Here is a 16,317-nt window from a genome sequence, read left to right as displayed (position 1 = left end):
ACTACTCCCTCCAGCATTGCCTGGCTTGGAGCTTAGAGCTAAACAGTTTCACATCCTGAGCCAGCCATTCATCCTGCCCTGCCCTTGTTACCATGACCTCAGGACAGGCCGGCTCCTTTAGTGCACTCCCAATCAAGCAGTGCGGAGTGACCTTTGTACTGGAACAAAACACAAGTCAGGGAGAGAGTTAAGCACACACAAAAAACTCAAGAGGAATCATTGAGTCATTCTGCATCCTGTCAACACATAACACTGGGCATGGAAGTCCTGCTCCCCATGGCTTCCACTGGAACTGTGCACATGGATTTGGACTTCTCACAACAGATATTTAAAACTGGAATTGTTTATTTCATCCATAGCACAGAGACAAGCACAACGGGTTGTGTGTGTGGTATAATATTTCCACTTAAAATCCTTTGTCAGAAATTGTGTATCAAACACCACAACATTACAAGTGAATACATTGCAGTGCTGTAATTAGCTGTGCACATTTCTGAGTACACTTATTAACAAAACTTTCAAAATAGATTCAGAATAAGTATGCAATTAAAGTGTTGTTTTTTTCTCCCCCCAAAAATAGGACAAATATGATAATAAAATGCTCAAAAGATATTTAGGCAAAGCTTTACTTGAATTAGTGGTCTTCATAACGGCAGTACATGCACTACATACAGGTATAATAATTTCTGACTTACAGTGAAGCTGAAACTGTCATAGAGGTTCATGGATTATATTTCCTTTAAGACAATACTGTACATCTGTATGCATTTACACAATTGACCTCCATGACAGTTAATTTCCTAAAGGGTAGTGGTTTATAAATAGGCCAAAATGATTAGAACATGTCGGGAACGTGTAAATGTTACAAGCAGCAACAATTGTATCTCTTCATTAAAACAAAAATGAACATATTCCTTTACACAAAATGTATGTAAAGCAACAACAACGTAAATATAAAGCATACATTTCTGGTAAATTACAAGCGAATACAAAATCTTAAATTTAGAAACTCATGTATACTGTGTTTGTCAGCTCATATATTTTCAAAGTATCCCTCATCCTCACTAAAATAAACCATTTCAACAGTTAACAAACACTACAGTACCCAACATCATGTATACATGTTGAAAAACAAAAGCATCAATAGGCCTGAAATGACAATGACAGATGATCAAAGTGGCTAGGTGGTAGGATGGAGCTTGAGGAATAAATGAGCAGTTTGTGATTTCCAATAACATACCAACACAGTGTCCACATTGACGAGGAGCATTGTTGTGAATGGGACGCATGGTATGCTGTCAAGTGTCTTGGTTAGCATGCATTGAAAGACGAATGTTGGCTGCTGAATCCAATATGGGTTCTGCTGGACTGTCCATTACTGACCATCTCTCTTATCTCTATGGGGGATGGAGATCCTGTCATGGTGCTGATGATTCTTTACCAGAGCATAAAACGCCTGTGCTCATTGGTCAACAAAGTGTATGTTATATGTGAGTTGGTGTCCATTGTCCCAGGCATATAGGACCTTCTCCTTGGGGTTGTAGTCTATCTGGGTAGTGTAGGCGTACTCGTTGGTGAAGGGCAGGCGAGGGATAGCCTCTGAGTTGGTGTGGGTGTCGTAGGCATAGTTCACCTCCCCTTCCTTCTGGTTATAGACGTCCACAGCGTACAGCACCCCACAGATGATGAAGCAGTTCCCATAGGAGTTCCTCTTCAGGCCCGTCCTCCAGGTGGTCTCCTTCTTCATGGACAGATCCCCAGGGTCCAGCTTACTGATGACAATCACCTCCTGCTGGGAGTAGTCATAGTCCATGGAAGGGTAGATCACCCACAGCCCACTCTCGTCCACGGCAAAGTCAATGTCCGAGTGACCTCTCCACTTCCAGGGGGTAGTGTCCTCATAAACCACATCATGCAGGAGGGTCCAGGCGGCCACGTAGCGCATCCTCAGGTCGTACTTGATGATGTTCTTGGTGAAAGCTCGGTTGTAGTAGAAGGCTCCGTTGTACACCACATGGCCCGTGCCGATCCAGTTGTAAGGCAGTTTGAAGAGGTTGCTCCAGCGACCTAACAGGACCATATACAGGGATGTTTACTGATAAACTAATTGCATATCATGTTACCCCCCATACAGTATGCTAACATCATGCCATCTTATATATACACATGTACAGTCAAGTCATTGTGGGCGCCACTGAGGTGTTTAATAGTTATACCATAAACGTATATATAATGGTTTCACATGAGAGACTGGTTAGTTTCTGTTTGACTGTCCCACTCCCACTGTCCACACAGATGTCCTGTTATTAGTGTCATGATCATATCTGGTCACATCGCTCTCTAACAGTTCCACCTCAGGAAGTGTGATTTAGATAATGAATGAAGCTGCAGTGAAGGACAAAAACAACCCGTTAGCGCAGAACCACCCCCGCCCCAGCCCATGCCTCTGTAATCCCTCTCAGCTCTGGCCAGTTCAAAGGGGAGGCACATGTCAGCCTAGGCAGGGATCACAGCCACTCACAGAGATACCTAGTCATCCGCACACTGCTGTGAACTCACCACCCTACTGGATACCAGAGCAAAATCTCTTCACGCTTTGTAAGATGTGAGTTAAAAAAAGCTTCTGTCCAAACACCTCTTAATCAACCAGGCTAGTCCAGTGGGATAGATCATTTTACCCAGTCAGTTAAGAGGAGTAATCCTATTTCTCTCGCCAAGTACTAGTGCAAGAAGGAGGAGGAGGGGACTTTGTGTGTGAAATGAAATGAACAGTATTACAACTAAACCTGCATGTTTGAGTCTCAAGCTACTGTAGTGTATACTCACTGCATTTCATGGGTCACTTTCTACTCACTGCATTTCATGGGTCACTTTCTACTCACTGCATTTCATGGGTCACTTTCTACTCACTGCATTTCATGGGTCACTTTCTACTCACTGCATTTCATGGGTCACTTTCTACTCACTGCATTTCATGTGTCACTTTCTACTCACTGCATTCCATGGGTCACTTTCTATTCACTGCATTTCATGGGTCACTTTCTACTCACTGCATTTCATGGGTCACTTTCTGCTAACTACATTTCATGTGTCACTTTCTACTCACTGCATTCCATGGGTCACTTTCTACTCACTGCATTTCATGGGTCACTTTCTACTCACTGCATTTCATGGGTCACTTTCTACTCACTGCATTTCATGGGTCACTTTCTACTAACTACATTTCATGTGTCACTTTCTACTCACTGCATTCCATGGGTCACTTTCTATTCACTACATTTCATGGGTCACTTTCTACTCACTGCATTTCATGGGTCAATTTCTATTCACTACATTTCATGGGTCACTTTCTACTCACTGCATTTCATGGGTCACTTTCTACTAACTACATTTCATGGGTCACTTTCTACTCACTGCATTTCATGGGTCACTTTCTATTCACTACATTTCATGGGTCACTTTCTACTCACTGCATTTCATGGGTCACTTTCTATTCACTGCATTTCATGGGTCACTTTCTACTCACTACATTTCATGGGTCACTACAGATCATTAGAGACTATAATACTGTTACACTGATCTCATTCCATAGATGTACAGTTGAAACCCCATGCTCCATAGAAATTGAAAAGAATAGAAAATAATTAACAATTATAATGATATAACAGTATTCAATTTCTATGCCATGCCCACCTTGTTTGAAGTTGTCCAGGTTTCGGAACTCCACCAGGTTGTTGCCGTAGTAATAGTTGGTGACGTAGATCTTTGAGTCCTTGGCCAGGGGATCCTTCATCCAGGCTCCTTCGTTCCGCCCATAGCTGTGCTGCTTCTCTGGAAGCTCAATAGAGGCCAGAGTCCCCTCACAGTCCAGGATTTTACCTGCCAAGTACAGTACAATAGAGTCAACACAGAAACTACCAGAAAGCTGGATAAAGAATGGCCTGCATGAGTTTTCAATCATTCAATTTCACAGTTACACACATTCTGGCAGCTAAACATTACATGTTTATCCGTTACTGAATTGGACAGAGTCATAGCACTGACTATCTCTATTGCTGTCAATGAGCACATTTAGTTGTTATATGGTGTAGTATAATGTACACTACACTAGGTACTTGTGTAGGTCAGGCTACCTGCTCTGTGTAGGATTGGCCGGCTGTTGTTGTCAGAGTTGTCTAGGAACAGCATGATGGTGGGGGCTGGTCTGTCTAGCCTTTCAACTCTTGCTACAATGGTGGTGGTGGTAGTGGATGGCATTGTAGTACTGGCTGTTGTTGCTGCCGTTGTTGTCGTGCTCGTGGTAGTGGTGGTGGTTGTGGTAGTGGTTGCAGTTTCTTTGGTAGATGTTGGCTCAGCTGTGGTTCCCTCAATGGTTTCCAGGACAATTTCAGCACCTCCGTCCTCAGAGTGTGTCTCTTTGACGTGGTGGACGGTGTGAGTCTTGGCAGCGTTGTCTGAGGATAAATACAAGTATTGGAAAGTAGGCCATGGGATTTAGTTAGACTCAAATTCAAAGTCTGGAGGATCCTTGTCTTCACTAGTTTTCATTAGAATTAGTTGGCTTAATTAATCAAAAAGGCCCTGTATGGGCTGCTTTTGAGACCTCTGTCAGAGAGACAGACACTGTACAGTACCACAGATTTCCAGGGGCCACATCAAAGGGGAATGCATTAGTTATATAGCACACAGAGTATGCCAGCTTCCTCTCACTGTCTCTGTCCCCTCCTCTGTAACCAAGTCTGTCCCGCTGTCTCTGCCTCTCTGTTTGGATTCAGAATTCCACAGCCCTCACATGGCATTTTCTTATCCCTGGCCATGGAGAGAGAATAGCAGAACAGAGGACAGTGTCAGGAGGACTGGGCCAGCCTGAGGCTGATCCCCTCTGTTACTCATACTCTCACTTCCTTAGCTGCCAGACAGATGCGTGAGATAAAACGTCTCTGCCTGCTACATAAGCAGCACATCTGCACCACACGCGCACTCTGAACCTCAGGGTGCTAGCCGTGCACACTACTTGACCACATGTATCTACTGAAGGCCTAACAAGATAGGGAGTCAGGGAAAGCTTATGAGTCAGTCAGGCAGCATAGATAGGAGAATGTGCTGTAGGTCTCTAAAGTATGTTGTGAAAGAGAAACAGTGTTGCTTGATACTTCAAAAGCCACATAGTCCTTTATCTAATAGATGCAAGACTTCTGGTTAACATTCACCTTTGAATAAAGGCAAGCTACTCTTTGTGAGAGATTATGGAAATGAAGCTGAATCAATTCACTGGGTTGACAAGAGTGGCTGCACTAACCAAAGTATGGCTAAACAGCTTGGCATAGCAGAACACATGACCTGACAACATATGTGCATTTGCGCCCTGAGCAAACCTAGCATACCTACAGTATCTATTCAATAAGGATTGTGAGGAGTCAGGAAATGTTTTGTCAGCTTTCATCGGCACAGTGATGAGGGCCCACAACACATTGTGTGTGAGGAGTGAAGCTGAGGCAAATAGTGGATGTGGCAATGTTCCATTGAAACGACATTCCATTAGCTCTATGTATTATTTAATGCTTTTAAATGCACGCATGCAATTCGATCCTCTGATGGCCCAAGCCCTGCTTGGTTGGAAATAACAGCAGGATAAATCTTGTACTGTGGATCTGGTGATCTACGGTGAAGGACTCACTGTTTTACTGTTTCCAAGATACCAAGAGTAGTACTGAGATTTACTCTCCTTTATCACACGTGTGTAAGAACAACATATTTCATTCAAACTTGAAGGGCTTGCTCTACACAAACTTGAAGGGCTTTCTCTACACAAACTTGAAGGGCTTGCTCTACACAAACTTGAAGGGCTTGCTCTACACAAACTTGAAGGGCTTGCTCTACACAAACTTGAAGGGCTTGCTCTACACAAACTTGAAGGGCTTGCTCTACACAAACTTGAAGGGCTTGCTCTACACAAACTTGAAGGGCTTGCTCTACACAAACTTGAAGGGCTTGCTCTACACAAACTTGAAGGGCTTGCTCTACACAAACTTGAAGGGCTTGCTCTACACAAAAAAAGAAAATATGTGATGGAGACGTACAACATCCGTTTCGGTTGGGAATCTGAAATACAGTCTGGTGTAATGCTGACCCAGCATAATGTAATGTAGATCAGATCCAAGTACAATTTAGTTATTTGAATTGGTTTTGTTTAGAACAATCACAATAAGGTCTGAGAACATTAGAACAGCACATAGATGATCTCATACAGGCTGGCTGAGTGCTGCTAACTCAGCTGAAGTCACAGCCCAATGTTGACTTTAGGGGTTAGTGGGCTCCATACACATGCTCATACTGGGCTGGGAGAGAGAGTGGTCCAACTCTCCCCCTTTATCAAATCCAAATCATATTGTATTGGTCGCATACACATATTTAGCAGATGTTATTGTGGGGTTAGGGAAATGCTTGTGCAAAGTTTCTTAGGAGCAATGAACAGGGAGACCATGTCTATCGGCACCATCTTGTATCGGCCCTTGTTCTCTCACCTTTACCACCTGTGCCGTGCTCGTCCCCATCCACCTTGGCTGCTTTGTAGTAGGTGATGCCCCTCACTACCCCCGGCTGGTGCCCTGCCACCTTGGCCTTGGCTGTGGGGTCAGGCTTGACAGGTTTCCCAGGCTTGGTGCTCTCTTTCTTAGGTTTTACAACCTTTTCCTTGGGCGGCTTGGGAGGGGGCTTGGATGAAGGGGGCTTTTTGTTAGGGTTTTTTACGGTGTCCTTGGTTTTCTCATCATTGGTGTCCTGTAAACATTGACATTCAATTCAAGCCTGTCATTTATGGTGTGTCAGCGGGCATGTGAACATTGATTTGTGTGTTTGATGTGTAATTTGTGAGCAAGCTTTTGTGTGGTGGGTGTGTGTGTGTTTGAGAGACACACTTACCTGAGCTTTGGTCTCTGTTTGGTCTTTCTGCAGTAGCTGCAGGCCCAGACTGGAGATCTGCTTCTTGATGCTCATCATGATGTTGGAGTAGTTCTCATACCTCTTAAACTGGTTAGTCAGTGTGATCATGCTGTCCCTTACAAACTCATTGTCCCGAGTCAGGTTGGTCTTGATTGTCTGTGGAAACAGACGTGTTCTAAGAATCCGACCAGTCCATTGTACCAACCAAATGCAAATAACTTTGTTAACGAAAACAGACCCCTTTTGTAAAAACATTACAAACACAAAACCTGGGAGAACCAGTCACACAAATCTCTCTCTCCGCCCTCTAGTTCATCTTCTCCTGTTTGACTAGTGAATAGCTGTGGGGGTTAAAGAAATCTCTGTGGATACTGTAACCATGCCGTTGAGGGGGGGAATTACTGGTATCTAATCACAAACCATTTCATCAGCTCTCTGTCTGCATAAGGACCATATACAACTAGAGCGTCAAGAACCCAAATACATTCACATACAGTATATAGGAAGGCATGCAAACATTGTATTCCCTGGTTTTTGTTTTATGTCCTTGTTATTGTTCTACTTGTTGTACTCTATGAGGACGTTGTTTTTTGGGGGCTTACCTCCTCTAGTGTGTTCATCTGGGAGACCACCTTGTTGATGTAGGAGTGAACCTTCATGAGGTCCAGACTGTACAGCGTCCCCTCCAGTAGGTCCACCATGGAATGCAGCTGTACACCCACACACAGCACAGAGTAGAGTATTAGCACGAAACATAATAAAGAAGCGGGAAAATATGTTGACAGGTTTTACATTTGACATTTAATTGAGTATGTGAATTCAATAACACCTAAAAACACCCACGCCTATTTTCATTTAAAAGTATTGACTTAACAATGGGTGCTGCTTTATACTACCCTCATCTCTCAGTCCTGAATCAGACACCTGCCAACTACAAATCCACTGTTTCAGCAATTTGGCTTTCATATTGCATTAAAAGCCCTCCCCAAAAGTTATTTTGAGCCTTTCCTTTGTAATGCAATTCAATGTATTCCTTATAAGACATGGCTATGTCTAAACCCAGTCAGATCACACATCTGGTTCTGGTTCTTCTCTTCATGTGGCGCATAGCATGCCTCATCTCCTCTCCTCTCACTCCCAGTGAAAAATGTATGTGTGCTTCAGATACGTACATCCTGAGAGGTGCTGAGATGTTATCGACAGATAGAGAACCCAGTGAGCTCATGGAAACCTGTTTGTGCAACAACCTGGGATACTTTAAAGCTTTAATTTGAACAATTATAAGGATATCCTATTTCTGCTTCTCCCATGGTTATGTACAGTATATCTTCAGGACCAAACCACACACATGCAATCAGGGTCTCTGTCACGGTCTTTACATAGTCAATTAAGTGATTTTACTACCAACATTTACAGTTCTAATGTTATTTTACCGCTAAGTTGGGTCTGTTACTGCTGGAACACACCTTGAGCAGTTCAGGGGCCTGTTTCTTCAGCTTCTCCATCTTCCACTCGTTCTCACAGGGGTTGAGGGAGGAGGGGGGGGCAGTGCAGGAACACTTGCAGTCCGATCCAGAGCTGACGGTCTCCACCGTGTAAAAGTCCTCCACACGCACGCTGCCACTCCGCAGACGCTGGCATGCATCCTTGCTCAGTGGCCTCATGATGCACTTACAGCGACAGTCTGAGCCCTCGGACGTCATCCGCACCGGCTCCGTCTCCCCGAAGATCTGACAGGAGACAGAGTTGAAGAGAGTGGATGAAATGGACTGATTTGAAATATTGTATAGCACTGATTGAAAAAAAGCATTCTTGACGTGTAATGAGCTGGACATGGTTCCTGTCCCTCAGCGACAGGAGTCAATCACAGCCTGGGATGATGTCACAGCTGGGGGTTGAATGTAAAAGGGCGAGTCTGGAGCCTGATCAGTTGTCACAAATCCTGACAGACATTCTGAGAAAGCAACTCATAGTGATCAATGGTCAGGGTTGAACTTTATATCAAATCACCCCGTGAACATTATGATTCATTAAAATATATGCTGAGCTTGGGTTTTCTTCTCACAGCAGTCTATGGAGAGCTGTTCCAATGTTCTGAATGACTCCCTCCCAGGTGGACATTCTATGAATAAAACATACATTTTCTTAGGAGGGAAACAAAAGCATGGGAATGAAAGTGATCTTGGGACATTAACCACATGCTTCCTCTTCTTTGAACACTAGCCGTCATGAAGCACATGAAAGCCATTGAGACCAACGCAATGCCATTAATATCAACTCTTATCCCCAGCTGTGTCGGACGCTAGCACTCCCCACACATGGTGTAAAATGAGAGAACTCTGGCTGACCATGTGCAAGCTCATGCTACTGACATCATCCTCAGAATCACTCCAGATAAATAACAAAAAACAAACATTGAATAAACAATACATATTTTATTATAGACAGTCATCAAAGTGAAGTGTTTATGGGTTTCATATTTAGGCTCAGTCATAAATTTGACATTTATATACCATACATTTATTGCAAATCTGATTTAACGTTTGTTTGTTGTTGACAGGTCGATGACGTGCAAAACCTTCATTTCACAGAGAACTTAAGATGTCACAGTAGTTCTCAAGTGTCTTTCTCTCTGTCTGTCTCTCTGCCGGTGTCTGTGACTGGCAGTGCTCTCTCTGGTCAACTCTATAAACCCTGGGGCAGACAGACCCACATGAAACTCTATAAACCCTGGGGCAGGCAGACCCACATGAAACTCTATAAACCCTGGGGCAGGCAGACCCATATGAATCTCTATAAACCCTGGGGCAGGCAGACCGACATGAATCTCTATAAACCCTGGGCAGGCAGACCCACACGAATCTCTATAAACCCTGGGGCAGGCAGACCCAGACGAATCTCTATAAACCCTGGGCAGGCAGACCCACATGCATCTCTATAAACCCTGGGCAGGCAGACCCACATGCATCTCTATAAACCCTGGGCAGGCAGACCCACATGCATCTCTATAAACCCTGGGGCAGGCAGACCCACATGAATCTCTATAAACCCTGGGGCAGGCAGACCCACATGAATCTTTATAAACCCTGGGGCAGGCAGACCCACATGAATCTCTATTAACCCTGGGGCAGGCAGACCCACATGAATCTCTATAAACCCTGGGGCAGGCAGACCCACATGAATCTCTATAAACCCTGGGGCAGGCAGACCCAGATGAATCTCTATAAACCCTGGGGCAGGCAGACCCACATTAATCTCTATAAACCCTGGGGCAGGCAGACCCACATGAATCTCTATAAACCCTGGGGCAGGCAGACCCACATGAATCTCTATAAACCCTGGAGCAGGTAGACCCACATGAATCTCTATAAACCCTGGGGCAGGCAGACCCACATGTGGTACCACTTAGAGCAGCACAAGAATGCAGCATTACAGATATTCTGTCTGTCTGTGCCCTTACTCTGCCACGTTGTATCGAGACAGGATAAACGTCTCAACTGTGCACTCAAACAAGGTATTGAGGGGAGAATTGTCTGCTTCCTCCTACACCAAACCTGCACTGGGCAAGTCAACTGTAGATCTGGGCAGATATCTGCGGAGAGCAAGTCTGCTTGTCTATGTCAGTAAAGAGCAACCTAAACCCAAGCTTAGAGCATCAACCCTAAGTAACAGTGCGTACATGTCCAGTTACTGAGGGTTCTCTGAGAGTGAGAATGTTTATGGAGGCCAGACCCTGCAGGCTGGTGAGGGTAGGGAGAGGAGGGGGTGGGCTCATTAGTGGAGGAATGCAGCCTGAGTGACATGAGTGGGTTGGGGGGCAGTACCCTCCATTACTGCAGACTTACACTCAGAGGGGTCTTTGATTATTGGGCAAGACCCCTGTGTGCGTAGTGGCCGGCCATTCCTGACCCATGTCAAGTGAAAAAGGCAGTGGGTTGGGTTGACAAATGATACAACCACATGAAAACAGAGTGGATTAGCAGATTCAAGTTCCCTTGGAGGGGTTGTGCCCACAGCCCCACTGAGCCTTATTGTTCCACCCAAGACGCAGGCGAGCCAAACCCAGGCTGCTTCTTAGCAACATGAGCTTAAGATGCTTCAAGTACTAAGTACTATGGCAAACCTGGTGAAATTTCTTCCAGCTTGACTGGGTTGCCTCCAAGACACCTGTGTTTGTTATTTTGTGTAATGATTAAGAGGGAAGAGTTAGAACACACCATTCATTTATAGGCTCCTCCCTCTCAACCCTGTCAACTGTACACACAGACTGGAGCAAGATGGGCGTCCACTATCCTAATTATAAAGAAAGCTAAATTATATTGGCTATGCGAACCATTATTGTCCTCGCTCTGTTCATTTAGCATCCCATGCCAAGAGAACTTCCAGCATGAAAGCAGACAACGGACCTCAGATAATTCATAATTAAGACTGCTAAAAGCTTAACGCATGCTTTGAGTTTGGAGCCTTTGACCTCTGAGAGCGGTCAAGTTTCAGGTCAAAAGAATAGGACCCAAAGACAAACTCTTGTCTGTACAATAGGGGGAAGGGACCCAACTGCATGGCTTCACATTCACACACATTCCATAGACCACAGTACATGACTAGATCACTAACTCACTGAAGGCTACGGCCACTCTTACAGTGACAATGACTAAGTGAAACCTCAATTGTGTCCACAATTGTTAAAAAACAAGATTCATTACACACAATGGCTGGCACATTCCAGGAGCTTGTTAGTCTTATCTTTAAACACAGAAAACCAATGTTATTCTATGATGGCCTTGACACTGTTACTGTAAAACTAACCTTGGTCCGTATAAACAAGGATGTCCGTTTCAGACCGTAGATTTTGTCTAATTGTTCAGGCCAGCTGCATGTTGTTACTAGGCCTACGGCTTGTGGACTTAAGGGCTCTGTAGCTTTAACACACAAGATAATTTATGTAAGCTACTTTCCACAAACTTGTATTAATACACAGTCAAGTCCAGAATGTTGGTCACCCTTGATTAAGATGAGAAAAAATGACTGTAGAAAATAAAGAATAGAAATACTGAGCTATATTGTTTGCAAAAAAGGGGAAATTATATTATTTTATACAAATACAATTGCTCAGATTTAGAGATTTTGTTTAGCAAGTTTTTAAAAATGATCTAAAATTATTATTTATATACTGTATTTTGCTCTTATTTATCAAGGGTGACAAGAATTCTGGACCTGACTGTAAATAGATCAAGAACAGACGCTGATGCAGGTCAGTTGTCCATCTCAAAGACTCAACTCAGTGAGCTGTTTCTGAGGTAAGCTGATAGATAAAACTCCTCCATTAGTAGATGTAGGACTGTTAGAGTGACAGGGCTGAATCCAATCCATGTCAACTCAAATGTTATTGGTCACATGCACATATTTAGCAGATGTTATTGCGGGTGTAGCGAAATGCTTCCACACAGTATTTACATGTCTGGATAGGGTTTTTCTGTTTACTAAATCAAAGCGATGATATTTCAGGTTAGGAAAAAGGTTAAAGAGAAGTTCACCCCAAAATCACCATCTAATAAGATGGAATTGTATTACCCTAATGCATCCATTAGGGTCTTTACAACAGCTAGTAGAATATTGACTCAGCTTGACTTTAAGATCATTTTTCACCCATGAAGACCCTCGAACTCTCCCTTTAAATGATTTGACTTATCACCTTGTTCTCCAGTCTAAACATTACAGACCAAACTGGAGTCCAAATTCTTGTCCAGAAAGTCCACCTGATTCCTAATCTAATTAGTGGTGACTATGATAAACAGTTTTACTGTGCCACTGTAAATCTGAACCTGGACTACAGGGGGAAACTTAAGCCGTCAGCCTGGAGATGAACCATGAGATTGCTGTCCCTAACCTGAACAGAAACTGGCATTAGCACTAGCACGCTAATTAGCTGGACACAAGCTTACTGAGCACTTGTTTTTTTTGTGGGTACACATCCACATTCCATCTAGAGCTGTTTATGTGTACGATCAAGCACACCATGAACCTTTTGGTTATCTTCAGTGGCTACTACTGAATGATCCAGATGAGAGGAGAAAGAGAGAAACAGTTATCTTTGTATTATCAGGGCAAGTCTGGAACCAAATTCATGAATGGAATTAGCTGGTTGTCATTGCTTTCCTCCCCAGATGCTGTTGTTTTGGGAGCCAGGTGTTTGAAAGGGATACGTATACAGATGACTGCCTACTGGATAGATATATAGATGGAACTGATTGCTTTTAGGAAAAACCATAGATCATTGTCTAATATTCCACATGATTGTACAATTGCATCAAACCTTCCCTTAATTAATTTGGACGTTTTTTTCCCACCATAGTGATGGACCCTGGATGTGATGGATGCTGCTTGGGAGAAATTGCCAGCTGAAAGAGACATCCTCTCTCTCCGTTGTGGAACTAACAGCAAGACCCTGCTGGCTCCTCACTGGACACAGATTCACATCATAGCAGTCAGGCACAAGGAGACATAGAGTAATGCATACTGGAAAAGCAGGTGGAAGGCAGGTGGTGTAGAGGATGGGTGAAACATACTTCCCTTTGACTATGTGGTCCTTTGGCAGCCATTTTCTATATGGAACATCCTTAGATAAAGGGCTCAGACAAATATAACTAATAATTAAGCTTTCAGCTATAAATGTGTGTTAGTTTTCTCTTACATCACATCGCTCAGAGGAAAAGGAAGATTGCTTTTTGTTTGCTGTTACGGTCTGTGTCACTGTCTCCTTCATTTTCTGCTGTTCAGAATCAAAGCCCTCTTCCAGCTGCAGTGAGGCCACGGCCCCTGAGACCTTCAGACAGACCGTCTAACACATTGAGTCTCATTTATTCATTAAGTCCCAGGGACACACTGAGGCTTGTTAGTTCATTACTGTGACAGGGGGGCGTCCTGTCTCCTCCCTACATTTATCTCTCTCCGTCTCTCTCTCTCTCCGCCCTCTCATTGACCTCTCTGTAGTATTCCTGGCCTTGTTTACAACCAAAACAAGGGCAGGTGCACACGCCTGTTCCCATGCCATTGCACCGTACCCTCTGTGTCCTCCTCTGAGCTGGCTTTGTCTCGCAATCATCTCAGTACCACCAGTGGGCCATGACACTGTAGGCTGGGCAGGATGTGTCCAATGGGACGGAATGAGGAAGAGGGCAGCCAGGCTGCACACAAGACAGGCACATGAGACGTCTCACAGAGAACAGAGAGAACCATATTAAAATCAATCACAAGTTTGTGATCCTACTGGGCTTTCCTCCAGGTCACCATCAAAAAATTTGATGATCAGGGTAATAACAAGGTATTATCATTTTTAGAGTCCTGCTAATGCAATTTTACACTACATTCCACTGTTCTTGAGAGAAAACTAATACCATGATGTGAACACATGACACCTGTGCTCATTGTTCTAACTTTTCCACACACACTGTTCCTCTCACGCACAAAGTAGAAGAAAATCTGCTAGACAGCCTTCATGGGCTTGTGTGCCTCTTGTCTTGTACCCATGTTGTTTTCTAGCCCAAGGGGGAAGTAGTCATCCACACAGAACCATGGGGGAGTAGGGATTAGACTATCCTCAAAGCATTGCAGTTCTATGAGAGGGGTTATGGAAGTCCAGCAGCTGTTCAAACAAGGCAGGGCAGATATTACTGTTACCCGACTGGGTGCCACTGCCATCTCTTCCTACATTTAATCTGGCATCAGGCCCTACACATGAAGGCTCACGGGGAAAACCTAATGTAATGGTTACTTAGGGGAAAACCTAATGTAATGGTTACTTTGATGACATGCAATAAGGTGATTCAAAGCCTAGATTTATAAACCAAGCTGGCTGATGTCATTTTACATTAATGACATCTATTCATCATAGCAACAAATGTGCGGAATTACATTAGAAGGCTGGTGTGTTGTAGACATGATGCCCAGTCCCCACAAGATTGAAAGTAGAGAGAGAGAGAGTCAGGACTGCCATTTCTCATTGGTGTCCATGAAGAGGCAAAATGATTGATCTCTGACTGGACACCTGGCCATATGAAGCAATGGTTGATATTGGGAATGGACATTCTAATTTGGAAATCAAATGGATTATTGGGATAACATGGATGTGTAGGCCTACTGTTCGTCATGCAAACTGCACCTCCCTTTCAACAACCTCATGCTACAAGACCATTGGGCCTTCACACCCACGTGAACGAAATAACTATTTTGAATTGAACTATGCAAATTGTGCAATACTTTAATGGAAATAATGTATGTTGATTTTTCAGTGGGATAATATATATGTTTTTTTTTAAAGAATGCATAAATCATTGCCTTTCAGATATAATCTGAACAGCAATAATCAATATATCCTACAGTAGCAGAACTGTAGGACAGGATTTACACATTTTTATTCAGATTTTTTTGCCATTGCAGCATCAAACAGGTGTTATCAGTCCATTACTAAGTCATGCCTATAACTTACCTTACTCTGCGCAGTGACATCTTTACACACCACCAGTAGGCAAGCTAATAAATGCGTAAATCTCCACATTTTCTCCCAGGTGCCTGGTGACAGAGAAATGATCCCTCCAATAACAACCTTTTACGTCGGAATGACAAGATTATCGGTTACTGTATTATTCAATCCATGAGGTAAGACATTCGCACGAGATATTAGGGCTCCATTGTCATAGACCCACGTCGTGTAAATTGTTGCCGTAATATGCGCAGGAAGCAGTTTTACAAGTTGATCAGGCGCTGTCTGCACTCTAGTCCTTGGCTCCGCGCATCAGCGGTAAAAGTAAACATCATCCACCCATCTTCTCTTCTCCACACATGGGAGGGGCAATTTACACACACACACTTGACATTAACTTTAACATTGGATAATAAATATAATATTAGCATTAGAGTCATTTCAGACGTGAGACATGTTTCAATAGTTTTCTAATATTCAATAACACTTTTTAAACCTTTATTGCGACAAATCTGACAATTATAATTTACGCATGGCGCACAGTTGATATGAATTACGCGTAAAAGCTGCATTTATTCTATACCATTTTAGCATTCCATTTGATATTTTATTGGCACATGTTAAATGTAGGCCTGTGCCTAAGGTTCAGAGTTGTCAGACTGCTGCTCGCGACAAGACATGATCAGGGGAGATAGGACACGTACAGTGGAATGTGAAAGGGTTGCAGCACCATCTCCTGGTTATTTGTAAAGTTTACAGTCACAGTAGTGTTCCTTGGGGTCGTCTTGTACCAGGGTGCTCAATTCAATCAAACCCCCATTACAGACGAATGTTCGATTTTTTTCTCTCCATGATCAAAGCACACGGGTTTGGGTAGAAAGGATACTATAAGCCTA

General features: G+C 43.5%; 1 protein-coding gene across 1 annotated transcript; it reads right to left on the bottom strand.

The window, feature by feature from the left end:
• Positions 1 to 325: 325 nt before the first annotated feature.
• LOC110525489 (olfactomedin-like protein 2A) lies at positions 326 to 16,077 on the bottom strand. Its single transcript, XM_021605624.3, has 8 exons — positions 15,428 to 16,077; positions 8,409 to 8,672; positions 7,545 to 7,652; positions 6,922 to 7,098; positions 6,525 to 6,780; positions 4,134 to 4,454; positions 3,694 to 3,879; positions 326 to 2,067 (listed from the first exon to the last, which is right to left on the bottom strand). The coding sequence occupies exons 1-8, from the start codon at positions 15,494 to 15,496 to the stop codon at positions 1,463 to 1,465; spliced, it is 1,986 nt and encodes a 661-aa protein (XP_021461299.3). The 5' UTR covers positions 15,497 to 16,077; the 3' UTR covers positions 326 to 1,462.
• Between the last annotated feature and the right edge of the window lie 240 nt (positions 16,078 to 16,317).

Source organism: Oncorhynchus mykiss, chromosome 6 (genome assembly GCF_057628025.1).
Source record: "Oncorhynchus mykiss isolate SJ-2025 chromosome 6, ASM5762802v1, whole genome shotgun sequence".
Classification (NCBI taxonomy): Eukaryota; Metazoa; Chordata; class Actinopteri; order Salmoniformes; family Salmonidae; genus Oncorhynchus; species Oncorhynchus mykiss.
Note: the sequence above shows the minus strand (reverse complement) of the source record. Positions and strands in the feature narration are given on the sequence as shown.

Coding starts and splice junctions, on each gene's coding strand:
- LOC110525489 (XM_021605624.3), bottom strand. CDS start 15,496: ATGTGGAGATTTACGCATTTATTAGCTTGCCTACTGGTGGTGTGTAAA. Junction 6,781..6,921: donor AAACAGAGACCAAAGCTCAG/GTAAGTGTGTCT, acceptor CAATGTTTACAG/GACACCAATGATGAGAAAAC. Junction 2,068..3,693: donor CCTGGACAACTTCAAACAAG/GTGGGCATGGCA, acceptor TGGTCCTGTTAG/GTCGCTGGAGCAACCTCTTC.